This window comes from Symphalangus syndactylus, chromosome 2 (assembly GCF_028878055.3).
Source record: "Symphalangus syndactylus isolate Jambi chromosome 2, NHGRI_mSymSyn1-v2.1_pri, whole genome shotgun sequence".
In the NCBI taxonomy this organism is placed as follows: Eukaryota; Metazoa; Chordata; class Mammalia; order Primates; family Hylobatidae; genus Symphalangus; species Symphalangus syndactylus.
Window position 1 is genome coordinate 46,819,756 of NC_072424.2, and position 16,902 is coordinate 46,836,657.

General features: G+C 37.2%; 2 protein-coding genes across 6 annotated transcripts in view; one reads left to right on the forward strand and one right to left on the reverse strand.

The window, feature by feature from the left end:
* Nucleotides 1–16,902, forward strand: part of LOC129469298 (serine/arginine repetitive matrix protein 3-like) — a 108,443-nt gene that overhangs the window by 31,536 nt on the left and 60,005 nt on the right. The gene's annotated exons all lie outside the window — the stretch shown is intronic.
* Nucleotides 1–16,902, reverse strand: part of TNKS2 (tankyrase 2) — a 65,510-nt gene that overhangs the window by 7,081 nt on the left and 41,527 nt on the right. For 4 of the 5 annotated variants that reach the window (XM_055255737.2, XM_063629833.1, XM_055255721.2 and 1 more), the window contains 9 exons: nt 16,044–16,263; nt 13,403–13,512; nt 12,178–12,366; nt 9,469–9,721; nt 8,511–8,593; nt 6,764–6,884; nt 2,973–3,070; nt 2,437–2,511; nt 555–660 (listed from right to left, as the gene is read on the reverse strand). In XM_055255737.2, the coding sequence (XP_055111712.1) occupies nt 555–660; nt 2,437–2,511; nt 2,973–3,070; nt 6,764–6,884; nt 8,511–8,593; nt 9,469–9,721; nt 12,178–12,366; nt 13,403–13,512; nt 16,044–16,263 (1,255 nt within the window). Of the gene's footprint in view, nt 1–554; nt 661–2,436; nt 2,512–2,972; nt 3,071–6,763; nt 6,885–8,510; nt 8,596–9,464; nt 9,722–12,177; nt 12,367–13,402; nt 13,513–16,043; nt 16,264–16,902 lie in introns of all 5 variants that reach the window. The other variant, XM_055255731.2, reaches the window with a different exon arrangement.

Here is a 16,902-nt window from a genome sequence, read left to right on the forward strand (position 1 = left end):
AGACTAATCAACACCTGCCGGCTTATAATACAAAAAAAGTAGAAAATTCCAAGAAGAATAAGTAATTGTGCTTTCAATTCAATTCTATGGTTTCAATTCTACAGTCATCAGAAACCTCTACAGGTTCAATAACAATGGCTCTTTTCAAATTGTGTCGGTTTGATACTTAGAATCAAAATAAGAATAGGATGTACACCTTCTTCTGAGGTGATTCCCAGGTCTTATTTTTAATTCAATCAACTAGTTAAAAGTAAAACACAAAATTTCTTAGAGTGACCATAAGCAAAATTTACTATTGAAAGAAAAAAGGAAAAGATAGTCAACACTCTCATTTCTATTTTTTATTGTGGTAATCTTATTTAAAAACAATCCATTATAAAATACACAAATTCAAAAGAAGTTGAAAATATAAATGTGAAAGCTACAGAAATACTAGGTTTATTTTAAAATAATGACATAAAGAATATATAGGCTTATTATTATTTCATATCTGAACAAAAAAAAACTATCCTAACGTGGAAGACAGTGGTAGAGTCGGTGGGGAGGAATCTTACCATGAAATAGCATTCGTTCATTGGCATGGTTGTGGTTTTCTTCAGAAACTTCTTTTCTCCGGTGAGTATATCTTTCCCATAGTTTCTTGTTACAAACCTTCTGAATCTATAAAAAATAAACCAGAAAAATAAAATCTTTAGGAATTACTTACTGATTTCTTCATCTAAATCAAACATGGGCCATACATTTAGCTAGAAGTTGGCAAAACTTTTCTCTGAAATATAAAATGTGTTATTTTAATCAACTAAAAATACTTCATCCCAACCATAAAGTTGGAAGTATAGCTACATTTTGGAGATTAAAAAAATTCAAAGAGAAAAAGGCCATATGTGAAGGTCAGGAATACTGTTAATTTATTAAAACACTTCCATTCTTAAATTAACTTAGACTTAAACTATTAAACTATTACAAAACTTGAACTATTAACTTAAAACGATTACAAAAACACCTCCAAATCAGACATGCCGAGTTTTTTCTGTATAAAGTACTAGAAAGAGAAGAGTATCCTTTTTCCCCCAATGTATTTGTCTCAGAGCTCCATATTAATCTGTTTTAAATTAAGAATATTTGAAACAGCGTCCCCCACCCATCAACACACACACAATTACTCCCTCGACCTTCTAATTCAGAAAATTTTTATCTGCAAAAGATTTTAACGTGGATATCAGTCTCATTAGGAGTATTTCTAGGAACAAAATTCACAATACTACTGTTGTTTCTTAGCTGTGTTTAAAGGTGCTACAGCCCCCTGCTGGTTCCTAGAGCACACCTGGAAGCTGACGGTTTTACTCTTGGCTCAAATAATGCAAAATATTGCCACAGATGTAATCACGGACCATAACTGTCACAAATAGATCTCATTTATGCATTAAAAAGGAACAACAACAACAACAACAAAAAGCCCTGTTTCATCACTGAAAAAATTTTTATTAAACAATGCATGAAAATACCTTTATTAGGGGAAGGTATCTTTCTCAAATCCAACTACTTTAGAAGTCAAACACACAATCTCTCTCCTGCTCACTCCTAACAAAACTGCACACATTTTGTTAATGCTTGTAGACAAAGTGGACTTGACTGAAATGTACCTGTAGTAGGCTGTATTTGTCTGATTACATATTATACTCATAGTATGTTATGAAACAGTAATACAATAACGGCTCAAAGATTTGACACTGTTCAGAGTTTAGCATTTGTGTATCAGAAAGGCATTTGTCACATTTTAATTCTGTCTTATTTTTACAATTATTAGGAATATACTGCATCAATGTAGTTAATACGAATTCATTATGCATCAAGTATGGTGTGCAGTTTTGATTACTATAATTCATGAAAAACATAATGTTGAAAAAGTTCCTAAGAAGAATAACTGAAATCAGTAAGACAGCAGTCACTAAATGACTCAAAACAATTTAAAATATATTTTTTTGGAAAAGATGAAGAGAGTACTATTAAAATTTATAAAAAGATAATATATTTAGGGACTTTCAGAAACCTGTAGTCAATCAGGATAAAAAAATAAGCATTGTATGACTATAAAGATGGTATCCGCCACAAAAAAAATTCAGCTTTGTTACAATAGAGTACTTTAACAGTACTTTATATAAAGTATTGAACCTACAGTATTTAGTATTACCCCAAGATAAAGCAGAACCCATAAACTTGAATATGTTCAACAAGAATTGAATTATTATCCTTTATTAAAAATAGCACAGGGATTTGGAGAATATTAACCTTCTAAGGGTATCTTCTTTCCCAAAATAGTCTCTGATGCCAATTCAAGGACTTAACAGGCTAGATTAGATCCTTACGAAAGTTACTTATGGGTTCAGGCTTTGAAAACTATGGTCTCAGAAAACTTTACCTTCACTAATTTATTACCTTGAGAATATTGTATCTGTTGAAGATTCCACCTGCATGACCTCCATCTCTGTGCTCTCGAACTGTACTTTGCATCTGTCAGAAAAATGGTTTGAAATATATGTGCATTAGCATTTGCGTATTTTCTGATTTGGGGAACATGGTTCTTGACTCATCTGATTCTACTTTTGAGAATACAAAACAGGTTTTAATATTTTTCTTATTCAAAGAATATGAGGGCTGGGCATGGTGCCCCACTTTGGGAGGCCACGGCAGGTGGACTGCCTGAGCTCAGGAGTTCGAGACCAGCCTGGGCAACATGGCGAAACCCCTCTCTACTAAAAACAAAAACAAACACAAACACAAAAACAAAGAATATGAGTCTTATAAATTCATGGGTAATATTTTCTAGAGACAGTTATTAGATAATCAGCTTGAAAACAGAATTTATAGGTGAAAATTATATAATGCAAACTAAAGGAAGAAAAAGAAACAAGAGGATACAAAGTGAACTAAATATATAAGGCAAACCTACTATTGAAGTTATATGAACATACCTCTTCCTCCACAGACTGAAACTCTTTATCATCAGGAGACAGATCTATAAGAATTGTTCCACTACCAGAAGTGTTCAAAGTTAAATAAGGGTTAAGACCTAAGAAACAAAATTTGAAGGTAGAAAAATAAATTGTCAATAAACAATGAATATCAAAACCAAAAATAACCACCTAATTTTTCTGATGCTTACTACCAATTTTTTTTTTTAAACTTTATTTTTATTTATTTATTTTTTTTTGAGACAGAGTTTCACTCTTGTTGCCCAGGCTACGCTGGGTGATCTTGGCTCACCACGACCTCCACCTCCTGGGTTCAAGCAATTCTCCTGCCTTAGCCTCCCGAGTAGCTGAGATTACAGGCATTCGCTACCACGACTGGCTAATTTTGTATTATTAGTAGAGACGGGGTTTCTCCATGTTGGTCAGGCTGGTCTTGAATTCCTGACCTCAGGTGATCCGCCCGCCTCAGCCTCCCAAAGTGCTGGGATTACAGGTGTGAGCCACTGCACCCGGCCGCTTACTATCGATTTTAAAAACATTTCATAGTGTGATAATTTAGATATTTAGAAAGGCTGAAAGTACAGAGTTCCTCTGTACCCTTCACCCACTTTCCCCTAATGTTACCATTTTATATAACCATAGCACATTTGTCAAAACTTATTAACTAAATTATAGATGTCATTTTTTCACTAGTTTTCCCCACTCATGTCTTTTTTTGTTCTAGGATCAAAACCAGTACACATACTACATTGCATTTAGACTACTACTTTTTGACCTGACAATTTATAAGGGGTTTTGTGGAAATATTTCAGAAAATCTTTCTCTTATCTCCTATTCTTAATGAGTTTGTAACACATTTTCTTCTTCAAATTACTTTCTTTACTAACTACGCAGTCCTTTCAACATTTAATCTCTTTCTTCTTTGTAAATATGAGGAAGAATTATGACAGAAACTTGCATAGCCTCAGGTAATTTTAAATCACTCTAGAATGAGAAATCCACAGTTTACCACCTATTGAATGTATATTCTGTCCCATAATAGATTGTTTACCTCAGCAATGAATTTGTGATGTTTTCCAAATGTCAATGATCAAGATAATCATATCTATTTTTGTATCTTTACTCTTATAAAAGCTTTTTAAATGGAATTTTAAACAGAATTTTCTAATTCCTTTGGTGTATTTGTAGCATAACTCTCTCCTTTAATCTCTACAACAATATCTCCAACACTGCTGTTTTCCCTTGTAGGGGCCAAATCCTTTACTGCTGGGTTAGTGCATGGAAGTTTGTCTCTGGAGATGACGAGCACTATTCTGGTTCAAAGCTATGGTCTGAAGAACAGGACTACTACCAACATGCCAATGCTAATAAACACTTACAGAAGTGGCTGAACTGGGGCCGGGCGCAGTGGCTCAAGCCTGTAATCCCAGCACTTTGGGAGGCCGAGGCGGGCGGATCACAAGGTCAGGAGATCGAGACCATCCTGGCTAACATGGTGAAACCCTGTCTCTACTAAAAATACAAAAAATTAGCCGGGCGTGATGGCGGGCGCCTGTAGTCCCAGCTACGCGGGAGGCTGAGGCAGGAGAATGGCATGCACCTGGGAGGCGGAGCTTGCAGTGAGCCGAGATCGTGCCACTGCGCTCCAGCCTGGGCCACAGAGCAAGACTCCGTCTCCAAAAAAAAAAAAAGAAGTGGCTGAACTGCAATAATCTTTAAGGATTATGAAGAGCATACGGAGAGTATTTTACAGAATAAAGACTGTGACAAATGCTTGACTGAGGCATCTGCAACATATACAAGATGATGTTTATCAATACTGAAAGATCAGTATGGTACTAGTCATCTACTGACTTGATGCACTGAATGATAGGTAAGGCTGTTAAGTCAGCATGATAGATTGTTAGAAGATCATCACAGGCAGCTACCAGTTTCACTTTGCAAATCAGGTGTAAGTATAGAATCCCTGTTGGTTGACTAACATCAGGTTGGGGAAAAAAAAAGAATCTTGGCTTTGAATGAACATAAAGAAGATGGTAACTTTATGTAGGAAAGTGACCCTGATATGCTAGATCAGACACAGCATTTTGTCTCATGACGTTTCTTCTTCATATAGGAATGAATGTTCCTATCCAAGTGGAGCTGGATGTATCAGAGTGACTACAGGACCAGAGGTGGCATGGAAGTACCTCTGCCATTTGGAGGCAATGTATCCATTTCTGTCATTGAGCCTTTCAGCTTTTCAGTGCAGCCCTAATAGCTATATGTTTAATATACAAATACTGCCTGCTTTCCTTTTCTACCCTGCCTCTTCCCTAAGACTCTTGTTATCCTGGTACTGTAACATAATTGTTATCATACCAGATCAGTATTATTCCAGTAGAGTTACAACGATGGTCTACAACTGAGGGTTCTAGTTCCTCATTTTTAGTGCTAATTATATTGTATACTAATATTTCAGGAAATCATGGACTTTCCCTCCTCTTTATCTTATAAAAATTTGTCCTCTATACTAGAAATAGCCAAGACCATATTGCACTTTAAAATATCTTATCCTAGTCCCTATCAGGCAGTAAAACACATCTACCTTTAATTGAGCTTACTCTAAAATACCAGTTTAAAGTATTCCTTAGCTTGAATCATCTACATTTTTAGAGGTGCTCTTATTTCTTCAGAGGTGGACCCCATCCTGGCTAGCATACATTCGTTCCTGAAAATACCTTCATTTTTACTGATGGAGGTTTCTCTTTAACCCCAGGTGTACAGCCAGGACGTTCAATTATTGGATATTTTTGACCCCAAGATAAATCACTTCCTCAGTTGAACAATAAAGTTAAATGTGGTTTTGACACTTAAAACAATTCACCTTTTTATTTTTATTTTTTTATTTTTTTTTTGAGACGGAGTCTCGCTCTGTCGCCCAGGCTGGAGTGCAGTGGTGTGATGTCAGCTCACTGCAAGCTCCGCCTCCCGGGTTCACGCCATTCTCCTGCCTCAGCCTCCTGAATAGCTGGGACTACAGGCGCCCGCCACCACGCCCAGCCCAGCTAATTTTTTGTATTTTTAGTAGAGATGGGGTTTCACCATGTTAGCCAGGATGGTCTCGATCTCCTGACCTCGTGATCCACCTGCCTCAGCGTCCCAAAGTGTTGGAATTACAGCGTGAGCCACCACGTTGGCCACAATTCACCTTTTTATACCCAGACCTGGTATAAAGTGTTAACATCTGCTGAATAAATGCAATTTGCATTTTCCTTAAGCACCAACATTAAGGAGAAATAAAAATATTATTCAACTTTGTTTTGTTCAATTTCCTCAGTTGCAACATTATTGCTTTCCAGTATTTTCATCCCAAGTGCTTAAAATTTTATCTACATAAGAGATCTACTACAGTACTTTAAGGGTTAGCTGGAACACTTAGTTATTATCTATTATATTACCACAAGAAATGAGATACCTAAGTTTCAGACCTTTAAAATAATACATTTTTAGAGCTAGAATAACTTCAGAAAATAATCTCAAACTAACTTATTTTCAGGAGCTAAAACAAGTCCCAAATTTCTGAATGGTCCAGAAATTTTACTTAGGTTCACATCGTTAACAGCAGCAGCTCAGTAAGTTTAAGTTAGTGGCACAGCTAAGACATAATCCCAGTTTCCTAAATCCTAAATTAGAATTCTTCCTATTAAACAGATTCTCTCATACATATTTTTAAATTATAACTTAGTACACTGAGGGTTGCCTTTATGCAAACTGTTAAACTGACAACAGCAATTATTAAAATAAAATACCTTGTTGTCCGGATATAAGTCTCTCAACTCCTTTAATTAGTTTGTGCCTATGTCCATAAGCATTGATTCCAATCTCCTTCAGCTCCTTGTGCCCCATCTCAACTAATACATCCAAAGTGATCTTACAAAAGAGGAGGAAACTACTTAGAATGCTTACTTATTTGGTGGACATTCATATATTGGTGTTTTAATAATATATAAGATTCATACATTTACTCCAGATTATTTTAAACATTTCTAAAAATATTATTTCCATTTAGCGTAAGAACCTGAGCAGAACTAAAACGCAAAACAAAAACGTACTTTCAAATTAACCACATTCAGGTATTCTATTTTATCTCTTCCATAATACTTTTCTACCATCACTCTACATCCAACCCTATTTATATAATGTCTTTCAATGGTTCCTGCTGAGTCTGGACTATGTCAAGCGGTACTTCTGCATCACTGTTCAAAGTAACCCTTTTACCTTTAATACAGTAATACACTATGGCTTCATGAAATTGAAGCCATTCTTTAAAATCCTGTTTTACTTACACACGTTCCATGAAGCATTCCCTGATAAGCCTAGCTCACAGTAATCTTTTCCTTCTTCAAATTTCTGTTTTTTTATTTTTGAGACGGAGTTTCACTCTTGTTGCCAAGGCTGGAGTGCAAAAGTGCAATCTCAGCTCACTGCAACCTCTGCCTCCCAGGTTCAAGCGATTCTCCTGCCTCAGCCTCCCCAGTAGCTGGGATTACAGGTGCCTGCCACCACGCCCAGCTAATTTTTTGTATTTTTAGTAGGGACAGGGTTTCACTATGTTGGCCAGGCTGGTCTTGAACTTCTGACCTCAGGTGATCCACCCGCCTCAGCTTCCCAAAGTGCTGGGATTACAGGCATGAGCCACCGTGCCCGGCTCCCTTCTACAAATTTCTAAAATCTATGCTACAACTTGAATTTTCATATGTTCTTCCTTTTTTTTTTTTTTTTTTTTGAGACAGAGTCTCGCTCTGTCACCGAGGCTGGAGTGCAGTGGTGTGATCTTGGCTCACTGCAACCTCTGCCTCTTGGGTTCAAGCAATTCTTTGCCTCGGCCTCCCGAGTAGGTGGGATTATAGGTGCCTGCCACCATGCCCGGCTAATTTTTTGTGTTTTTAGTAGAGACAGGGGTTTCACCATCTTGGCCAGGCTGGTCTTGAACTCCTGACCTTATGATCCACCCACCTCGGCCTCCCAAAGTGTTGGGATTACAGGCATGAGCCACTGCACCCAGTCATATGTTCTTATTCTACTTCCATAACTACACTGAAAGTCCCTTAGAGTGCAACTCTACAGTAACATTATTTTCTGAACAACAACAAAAATCAGTAAATGTATTCTGACAGAGTATTTTAAACTGAGACTGCTTAGAAAAGCCCAGATATGGCTGGCATATTCATATACCTTTCCATAGCAGCTAGAAAAGTGTCAGGCTTGACAGAGAACTGAATAGGCAGTACTCAAGGATAACTTACTTCAAGAACTGAATAAACTAAACTTTCCATTCAAGAAAGCTACTTTACCATTACTACTCAAGTCAATTGTGTGCAAATAAACTAAATGGAAGTTTCAAGGTCAAGCCAAATTAGAAGGCTGAGGGATGTCATTTCTTAAAAAACATTCTTCCCCCATAGCTTACATGGTTCAGCTCATTTCAAGTATGTTCCAAATTTTCCTTGAGTTTCCATAAAACACTAATCCAAACAATATGATTTATCTACTCACCTGTTCTCTCTCAAATATATCCATTAGGTGCTCAAGTCCAAGATTCCTCACGAATTGAATTATGCTAAAATCTACTCCTGGAACTAGGAAATAAAAAAATCCAAAACAAATGGAATTTCACATCAGAATAATGTATTTCATCACTATAACAATAAAGTCTTGTAATGTTACTACATATGAAGAAAATAATATTAATAGCCACTTAGGATATAATACTGAACAAGAGAAAGCTATAAAATTTCAACATTAGAAAAAAGTTAATCAATGGGGCAGTCTCAGTACTCTCATTTTTATTTTAAACTTTGTTTTTAATTGCATCTATATTTTTAAAACCAGTTTTCCTATCTTTCAGGATGTAAGCTACTTCACAAAAAAGTTTATGAAAACAAGCTCTACATTGATGCATAAGGTGAGATGAATTTTAACAGAAGAGGTTTACGTCTAAAGAGTAGATTAAGGGCTGGGGGTGGTGGCTCACGCCTATAATCCCAGCACTTTGGGAGGCCGAGGCAGGTGGATCACCTGAGGTCAGGAGTTCAAGACCAGTCTGCCCAAAATGGTGAAATCCCCTCTCTACTAAAACTACAAAAATTAGCTGGGCGTGGTGGTGGGTGCCTGCAATTTCAGCTACTTGGGAGGCTGAGGCAGGAGCATTGCTTGAACCCTTGAGGCAGAGGTTGCAGTGAGCCGAGATCACGCCACTGCACTCCAGTCTGGGTGACAAAAGCAAAACTCCATTTCAAAAATAGATAAATAAATAGTAGGTTAGTAGCACAAGACTCTTCAACTGTCAACTTGGAAGGAAGAAAGCAATACAAGGTTAAACCTTTTTAAGGCTATGTTAACTAATTTGATACTAATACACTGTATTTAAGGTTAAAAATGACTTTTTAGCATGCCAAATGGCAAATATGGGGCTACAATACAGTTAGAAAGTTATTTTTGTAGAACGTCTCACCCTCCTTTTTCTCCAAACTGGAAGCACCCTCTGTTCCACTTGAACTAACTACTGAAGACAGTTCTGAAAAACTCCCAGATAAGTTGTCAAGACTGCTGGCTGCAGAAAGGCTTGATGGGCTAGATGGACCTGAAGAGAGAGCATCTGCAGTGGCTCCTGGGCTTCTCACACCATTGAGCACTTGAGGCTTGTAACAAGAGGGCAGAGCAGATGGGGGCATGGCTGCTGTCAGAAGAGCGCTGACATCATCCGCCTAGGGTACGTGTCAGAGACAATATCTGCCATAAGCAAGTTTTAAAATGCTATTATACCTAATAAAATATATTTAAAAATATGAGAAATCCCAGCAATTTGTGCCAGGATTATCACAATGGAAGATTATTCATTCTAAAAAGTGAAGCAAACAGGTTAATACAGGTCAAACATCCCAAATCTGAAAATTTTTAAATGTTGACGTGAAGCTCAAAGGAAATGTTTATTGGAGCATTTTGGATTTCAGATTTTGGGATCGGGGATGCTCAACAGTAAGTATAATGCTTGAGTATAATATTTCAAAATCTGAAAAAATATCCAAAAGCCGAAAACACATCTGGTTCTAAGCATTTCCGATAAGGGATATTCAACCTGTATCCAGCTAAACTGTTATTAAAATATAAGACATAACTGAGAATATCTCTTCCAAAACACATATTATCAAAATACAATTTAAATATGGCAAAGCATGAACAAAACCCTAATTCTGATATTGTGACTGAGAAGCACAACGAATTACAGAAATATCAATTTTAAAAGGTAAGAGATTTCAGTCCTATTGTAGTTACTCCGAAAGAAGTAATTCAACCTACACAGAACTTTAGCAAACAGAATTGTTTGTATTTCCTGGAAAATATTCAGCAATGTATTTGTTCCCTAAAATTGAAAGTTTTTTGGAGAGGAGGTGGGTAGAAAAGATAATCATTTTAATCAAATCTGCTAGAATGGGGCCAGGTGCAGTGGCTTATGCCTGTAATCCCAGCACTTTGGGAGGCCGAGGTGGGTGGATCACTTGAGGTCAGGAGTTTGAGGCCAGCCTGGCCAACATGGCAAAACCCCATTTCTACTAAAAACACAAAAATTATTAGCCGGGTGTGGTGGCGCATGCCTGTAATCCCAGCAACTGGGGAGGCTGAGGCAGGAGAATCATTTGAACCTGAGAGGCAGAGGTTGCAGTGAGCCCAGATTGAGCCACTGCACTATAGTCTGGGAGACAGAGTGAGATTTCCGTCTCAAAAAAATAATAATAAATAAAAATAAAAAAAATCTGCTAGAATGGAAAAAAGTCCTCACATTTATTGGTACATTAATTTGTTTAATTAGTAATATGTACTATTCTTTCATAACGTTCAACTAATATCCAGCAAGGAGTAAATCAGTACTTGTTTCATAGTCATTTGTTCTGCCTATTCCAGTCATCACCTTTCTCTTCCCCCAGTCTATGCATTCCCATTGCACTCACAGTTTGTAAATGACATTTGTTTATAATAATAGTACCATTTATTGAGTGCTTTTTATGTACCTGATACCATGCCAAGGACTTTAAGTAAATTACCCCATTTAATTCTCATACTAACCAGATATATTTTACCTCTATCTATAGATGAGGTAACTAAGGTTTAGAGGTTAGGCAGTTCATAAGATTGTACAACTTAAATGGTGCAGCTGGAATTCTAGGCCCAGACGGTCTGTCTGACTCTAAAGCCCCTGTATGTTCTCTGCAGCATTTTGCTTCATTGTAGCTTAATTGTATCTGGTCGATTAACATATGGGTGGAATGAATTCCAAATGTTCACTTTTAAGGTAACTTGGAACTAGAAAGATATTTCCCTGAAGAGATAATGTGTAAATATGGCTGGGTTGTTAGCTGGCTGAGAAAAATCTACTTAAGCCCCAATGCAGCTGAACTACCTCAGTTTCTTATTGTAATGTGGAACAATGGAATCTCTCTCAGTAGAAAGCAGTCTGCAGAAAAGATTCCCCTTCCTTCTCACCTCAAAAAGAATTCCTTCCTCCTTTGTTTCCACTGCTCTAGTCAATGTCCTCAGTGGTAGAGGCAAGAGAGGCATCTGCTTCAGTGCCCAAAGCAGAGGTGGAAGGTTCAGTGGAAGCTCCTAAACCTGCTCCATGCTCTGGAGAGAGGGGAAGGAAAACAGGACCTCCACAGGAAAGTGGATAATAGGCTTGTTTCATGAACAGTTAAGGTAGGGTGAGCAACAAGAACTCTGGGATGAGGCAGTGTGGTAGGAAAAGGAATCTATCTCTACTGGCAGCAGGCTTTGTAGCTGCACCTTGGGGGCAATGTTCCCAGTTGGGGTCGTGTGTAAGAACCGTGGTCTGTACCATCTTGTGCTGTATGCACTGTAAGTAACAGCATTCTCTGAGGGCCGGGGTCTGTTTAGTTTCCTAACTAACGTAAGCAGTTATATCATGTACTTCTTTTTCCTATTTCCAAAATACTCAGTATATAATAACTGATTGATAATTCTATTCTACAGAAGAATAATTATATTACTTTATAATTCTATTTTAATACTAAAGAACTCTTACATTAAAATCGGGCTAAAACCCAAATTTTGCCATTCACATTGACTATAAAGACATTTTATAATAACATCAAGTGAATTTTAAAAAGTCAGAAAAACACTGAGATTTTTCAAAAAGCCCATCACTTACTGAAACTAAATCTAAAGGTGTTTGTCCTTCCTGGTTTTTAAGAGTCGGGTCAGCTCCATGGGCTAGCAACAAAGCACAAAGCTGTGTTCGTCCCTTTTGGGCTGCTTCATGCAAAGGTGTGAAAGCCCATTTGTCCGTGGCATTGACACATGCATTATACTTTATTAGTAGAGCTGCTACATCTACATGCTGTAAAAGAAAATACCCATTACAGTCTGAAATATTATTTTGTCACACTTTACTTTCTTAAGAAGAAACTAGTTATGTACCTACTTCCACATTTTCAAACTTACTCTGGAAATGAAAAGAAAAACTCTTTCTCCCCAACATCACAACTTACGGGTAGCTGATTAAAAATTACAGTGGACATTTCAATAACTTGAGAAACTATCTAGAAAAGAGTTAAGAATTCTATTTAGCAGGAAACTAGACTAATATGACTTCAATAATTTCTAATTTATTCAAATGTTATAACTACTAAATGTCAATTTATAAAGCAGCAATCTTCCTCAATTATTCAAACTATACCATTGAAGATGGTCAATTTTGAATTTAACATTCAGGACTATGATAAGTCAGCAACAATGCATCTGAATCTGTACAGATTCCATCTATCCCGTTGGTGCCCCAGTGGATTTTCTGGGTACCAACAAATAAACACAATCACCATCATCTCACTGAAAATAAGAGACAGGTGTTAAGGCAGATAACAAAATAAACAACAATACGCCGCATATCACACAGCAAGCTTAGAACAGATTCAGAACCGAAATTTGGAAGTTATTTAACTTCTTTAGCTCTCCCACTTACTTCTCTGTAAAATGAGAACATCAAACTACATTCCATTTGAGCTGCAATACTGACTTTCACTTTAAAATTCCACAAATTTTTTTTTTTTTTTTTTTTTTTTTTTTGAGACGGAGTCTCGCTCTGTCGCCCAGGCTGGAGTGCAGTGGCGCAATCTCGGCTCACTGCAAGCTCCGCCTCCCGGGTTCACGCCATTCTCCTGCCTCAGCCTCTCCGAGTAGCTGGGACTACAGGCGCCCGCCACCACGCCCGGCTAATTTTTTGTACTTTTAGTAGAGACGGGGTTTCACCGTGGTCTCGATCTCCTGACCTCATGATCCGCCCGCCTCGGCCTCCCAAAGTGCTGGGATTACAAGCGTGAGCCACCGCGCCCGGCCAAAATTCCACAAATTTTTAAAGGTAACACGGAAGAACTTACCCCGTAAGATGCTGCATTATGTAAAGGAATAAGTCCTCCTTTGTCTTGGGCATTCACATCAGCTCCGTGTTGTAACAAATACTCTGCAACTTCTAAATTATTATAACCAGCTAATTTAGAAAAGAAGTACAATTACTTTACTTGTTTTTTCTTTTTTAGTCCTATATCACAATACTTCCACTTGTTAATATAAAAAAGTCACTATATGTATACATACATATATATATGTATTTATAAGGCATAGACATTACTGAAAACATAAAAAAGATTTTGTATAAATCTGAAATAGCTCATTGGACTCTATTAACAATTTACCTTCTGGAAAACATTTCCCCCTTGCCTCAAGTTGGAAGCTTTTTGTGTTATCGATTAGCTTTGTAGATTCCCAAAATTATATTGACTGATTTGCTCGTATCTTTCCTATGAAAACCTTCCTACCAAAGTCTCTGCCTTCATGGGTGTTACATACCACTTCTTGAACTCAGGTACATGGGTCTCAGAGGCTGCAAGTCAAAGGTCTGCAATCACATACAAGTCAAACCAGAGTGGGTCTCAGAGTCCTCTTCCCCAGAAGGCCACAAGAGGCATGCTTTTTAGCTAGAGAGAACTCAGAGGTACACATCTCTGCAAGTCTAGTAGAGGAACTTAAGTGCTGTTAAAGCCATGAAATAAAACTTATTTCTATTATAGTTTTTATCCTTTTGCTAAAGGATTTAAAGCAAAAGAATTTAAAAAGATCACGTAAAGAAGAATACAATTATAAAACTGCCATAAAATACTACATTAATCTGAAAGTCTTTCTAGGTCTCAAGGTATGGTATTTAACACTGCAGAAGTGGACAGAAATATTTTGTGCATACAAATTATTTGTGACTTACAAAGACAACTTGGACACAGTAATGTTAAGTGTTCTAGATAAGCTACAATAAAGTTTTAAAAGCTAACATAAATATGCACAGCACAACTTCCAATCAGAGGTCAAGTCATATTTTGTCTTGCACGGACTAGAAACTCCTGATAGCCAGTGGAAGTAAAGCTTTTTCTCACCATGTTAGCATTTGTGGCTTCCAAAATACTTGAAAGACACATAGAGTATTGGTTTCTTTGGATAGTGAGGTCTCAACTTACATGAAGTGAGAATTTAAAGGTAAAAATCATGTATAACACCAAGTTATAATACAAGACTGAAATGAACATAATAGGTTTCCATCTCCCACATTACACGAAATGGCAGAAATTTTGCATTATTTTTTGCTCTTTATACCATGTTTAAATCATGTATATTTAGACAAACTTGTATGAGTCTACTATGCCTATGATGGCACTCTACTGAGGTATTAGCTATAGCTCAGTGATTTTAATGATTTCCTAACATCTGTAATGCAGCTGAGAAAGCTGTACTGAAACCACAATATATTGTATATTTGCACTGAAAACAAAGGTACACTGTGTCAGTTTTATGAGTGAAAACTTAAAACAAATGTTACGAAATGAATTGTACCCTGCAAAATTCTTAAGTTGAAGCCCTAACCCCAGTACCTTAGAATATGACTCTATTTAGAGACAGAGCCTTTAAAGAGCTAAAAAAGTTAAAATGAGCCCATTAGGGTGGGCTCTAATCTAATCTGACTGGTTTCCTTAAAAGTAGAGACTAGGACATATATAGAAAGAGACACCATGTTCCATGGCAGGACACACTGAGAAGGTAGACAGCTGCAAGCCAAGAGGGGGTTTCAGAAGAAACCCCAACTCTGCCAACACCTTGAACTTGGACTCCTAGCCTCCAGAACTGTGAGAAAACAAATTTCTGTTGTTTAAGCCACCCGGTCTTTGGTATTTTGTTATGAGAACTCTCACAAACCAAAACAACAAATAACTTTGGTGAGAGGCTTATGTAACTTCTGAGAGTTTTGAGATTTTTTTTTTTTTTTTCCTGCTTGTGCTTAGCAGCTATCATCAGGAAGAATAGAAAGCTTTAGCTTCCTATAAGGAAGGCTGGCTCAAGTAGGCATATTTTTCAAAACTTGTTTACCAAAGGTGATACCAATAAAATGATGACCTGGAATAATGATTCCCAAAGTACATGGGGACTGGCAGAGCCTACTTCAATTGTTCTTACTGAATGTAACATACTAGTAATAAAGTGAACTCGAACTCAGCTAATAGCTTCAAGTATGGTTGTTCTGTACAAATACACTAAAGAGTATAATGGTGGCATTAGAAGATACTTGATTTGAATTTTTATTTTATTTTTTATTTTTTGAGACAAGGTCTCACTTTGTTGCCCAGGCTGGAGTACAGTGGCACAACCAAGGCTCATTGCATCCGTGACCTCCTGGGCTCAATCTTCCCACCTCAGCCTCCTGAATAGCTGGGACTACAGGTGCATACCACCACTCCTGGCTAATTTTTGTAATTTTTTATAGAGGTGCGGTTTTGCCATGTTGCCCAGGCTGCTCTCAAACTCCTGGGCTCAAGCAATCCTCCTGCCTTGGCCTCATAAAGCATTGGGATTACAAGGATGAGCCACCGTGCTTGGCCTGATTTGAATTTTTAAAGTTTAGTTACATAAAATATTTTACCTGGGTAAAATGAATCTCAGATATTACCAGCCTAAATCTGTGAAACTTCATTCACTTACCTGCTAAATGTAAAGGTGTTGAGTGTCTGCCTTGGGTATCACGGCAATTTACATTATCAGGAGAAGACAACTTCTTCACTCTGGCTAAACAACCCTTCTTAGCAGCATCTAGCAAAGCTGCATCTCCTCTAAGCAGATCTTGAATATCTGTATCTCCATCTTTAACAAGATCCAAAGGAGTATTTCCATCCCTGTTTTTTTTTGTAGGGTCTGCACCATGCTAGGCATGTGAAAAACAGAAAAATAGGGGGAAATGGCTTAAATGTGCCGTTGGTCAATGAGAAAATAGTCAATGTAACTATACCAAAGAAAAACTAAATTTATATTGAGACTCTACCTTAAAGGTTAACATCACTGTTACTAATGTTTACTTTATACACAGAATTAATATAAAAAAGAATACAGAGGCAGTTAAATATTACTGGATTTTTCTAATGTATTAATGTAGTCAAAATTTTAAACTACATTCAAAATAAAGTCATATTTCATTAAAAATTAACTTTCATGTTATACTATTTTTACTTTTCATGAACATTTAAATAACGTACAAATCTCTGTATTCTTGTTATTGTAAAATATCTACTGGTATCTGTACTGAACCAGTATCATCCATTTTATCAATGCTAAATAAATCTGGCTTGTAAGTAAATAATTCATCAAATATTTTTAGGTTAAAGTACTAAAGAGAAAAACTAGGCCGGGCGCGGTGGCTCAAGCCTGTAATCCCAGCACTTTGGGAGGCTGAGGCGGGTGGATCACGAGGTCAGGAGATCGAGACCATCCTGGCTAACACGGTGAAACCCCGTCTCTACTAAAAATACAAAAAAATTAGCCGGGCGTGTTGGCGGGCGCCTGTGGT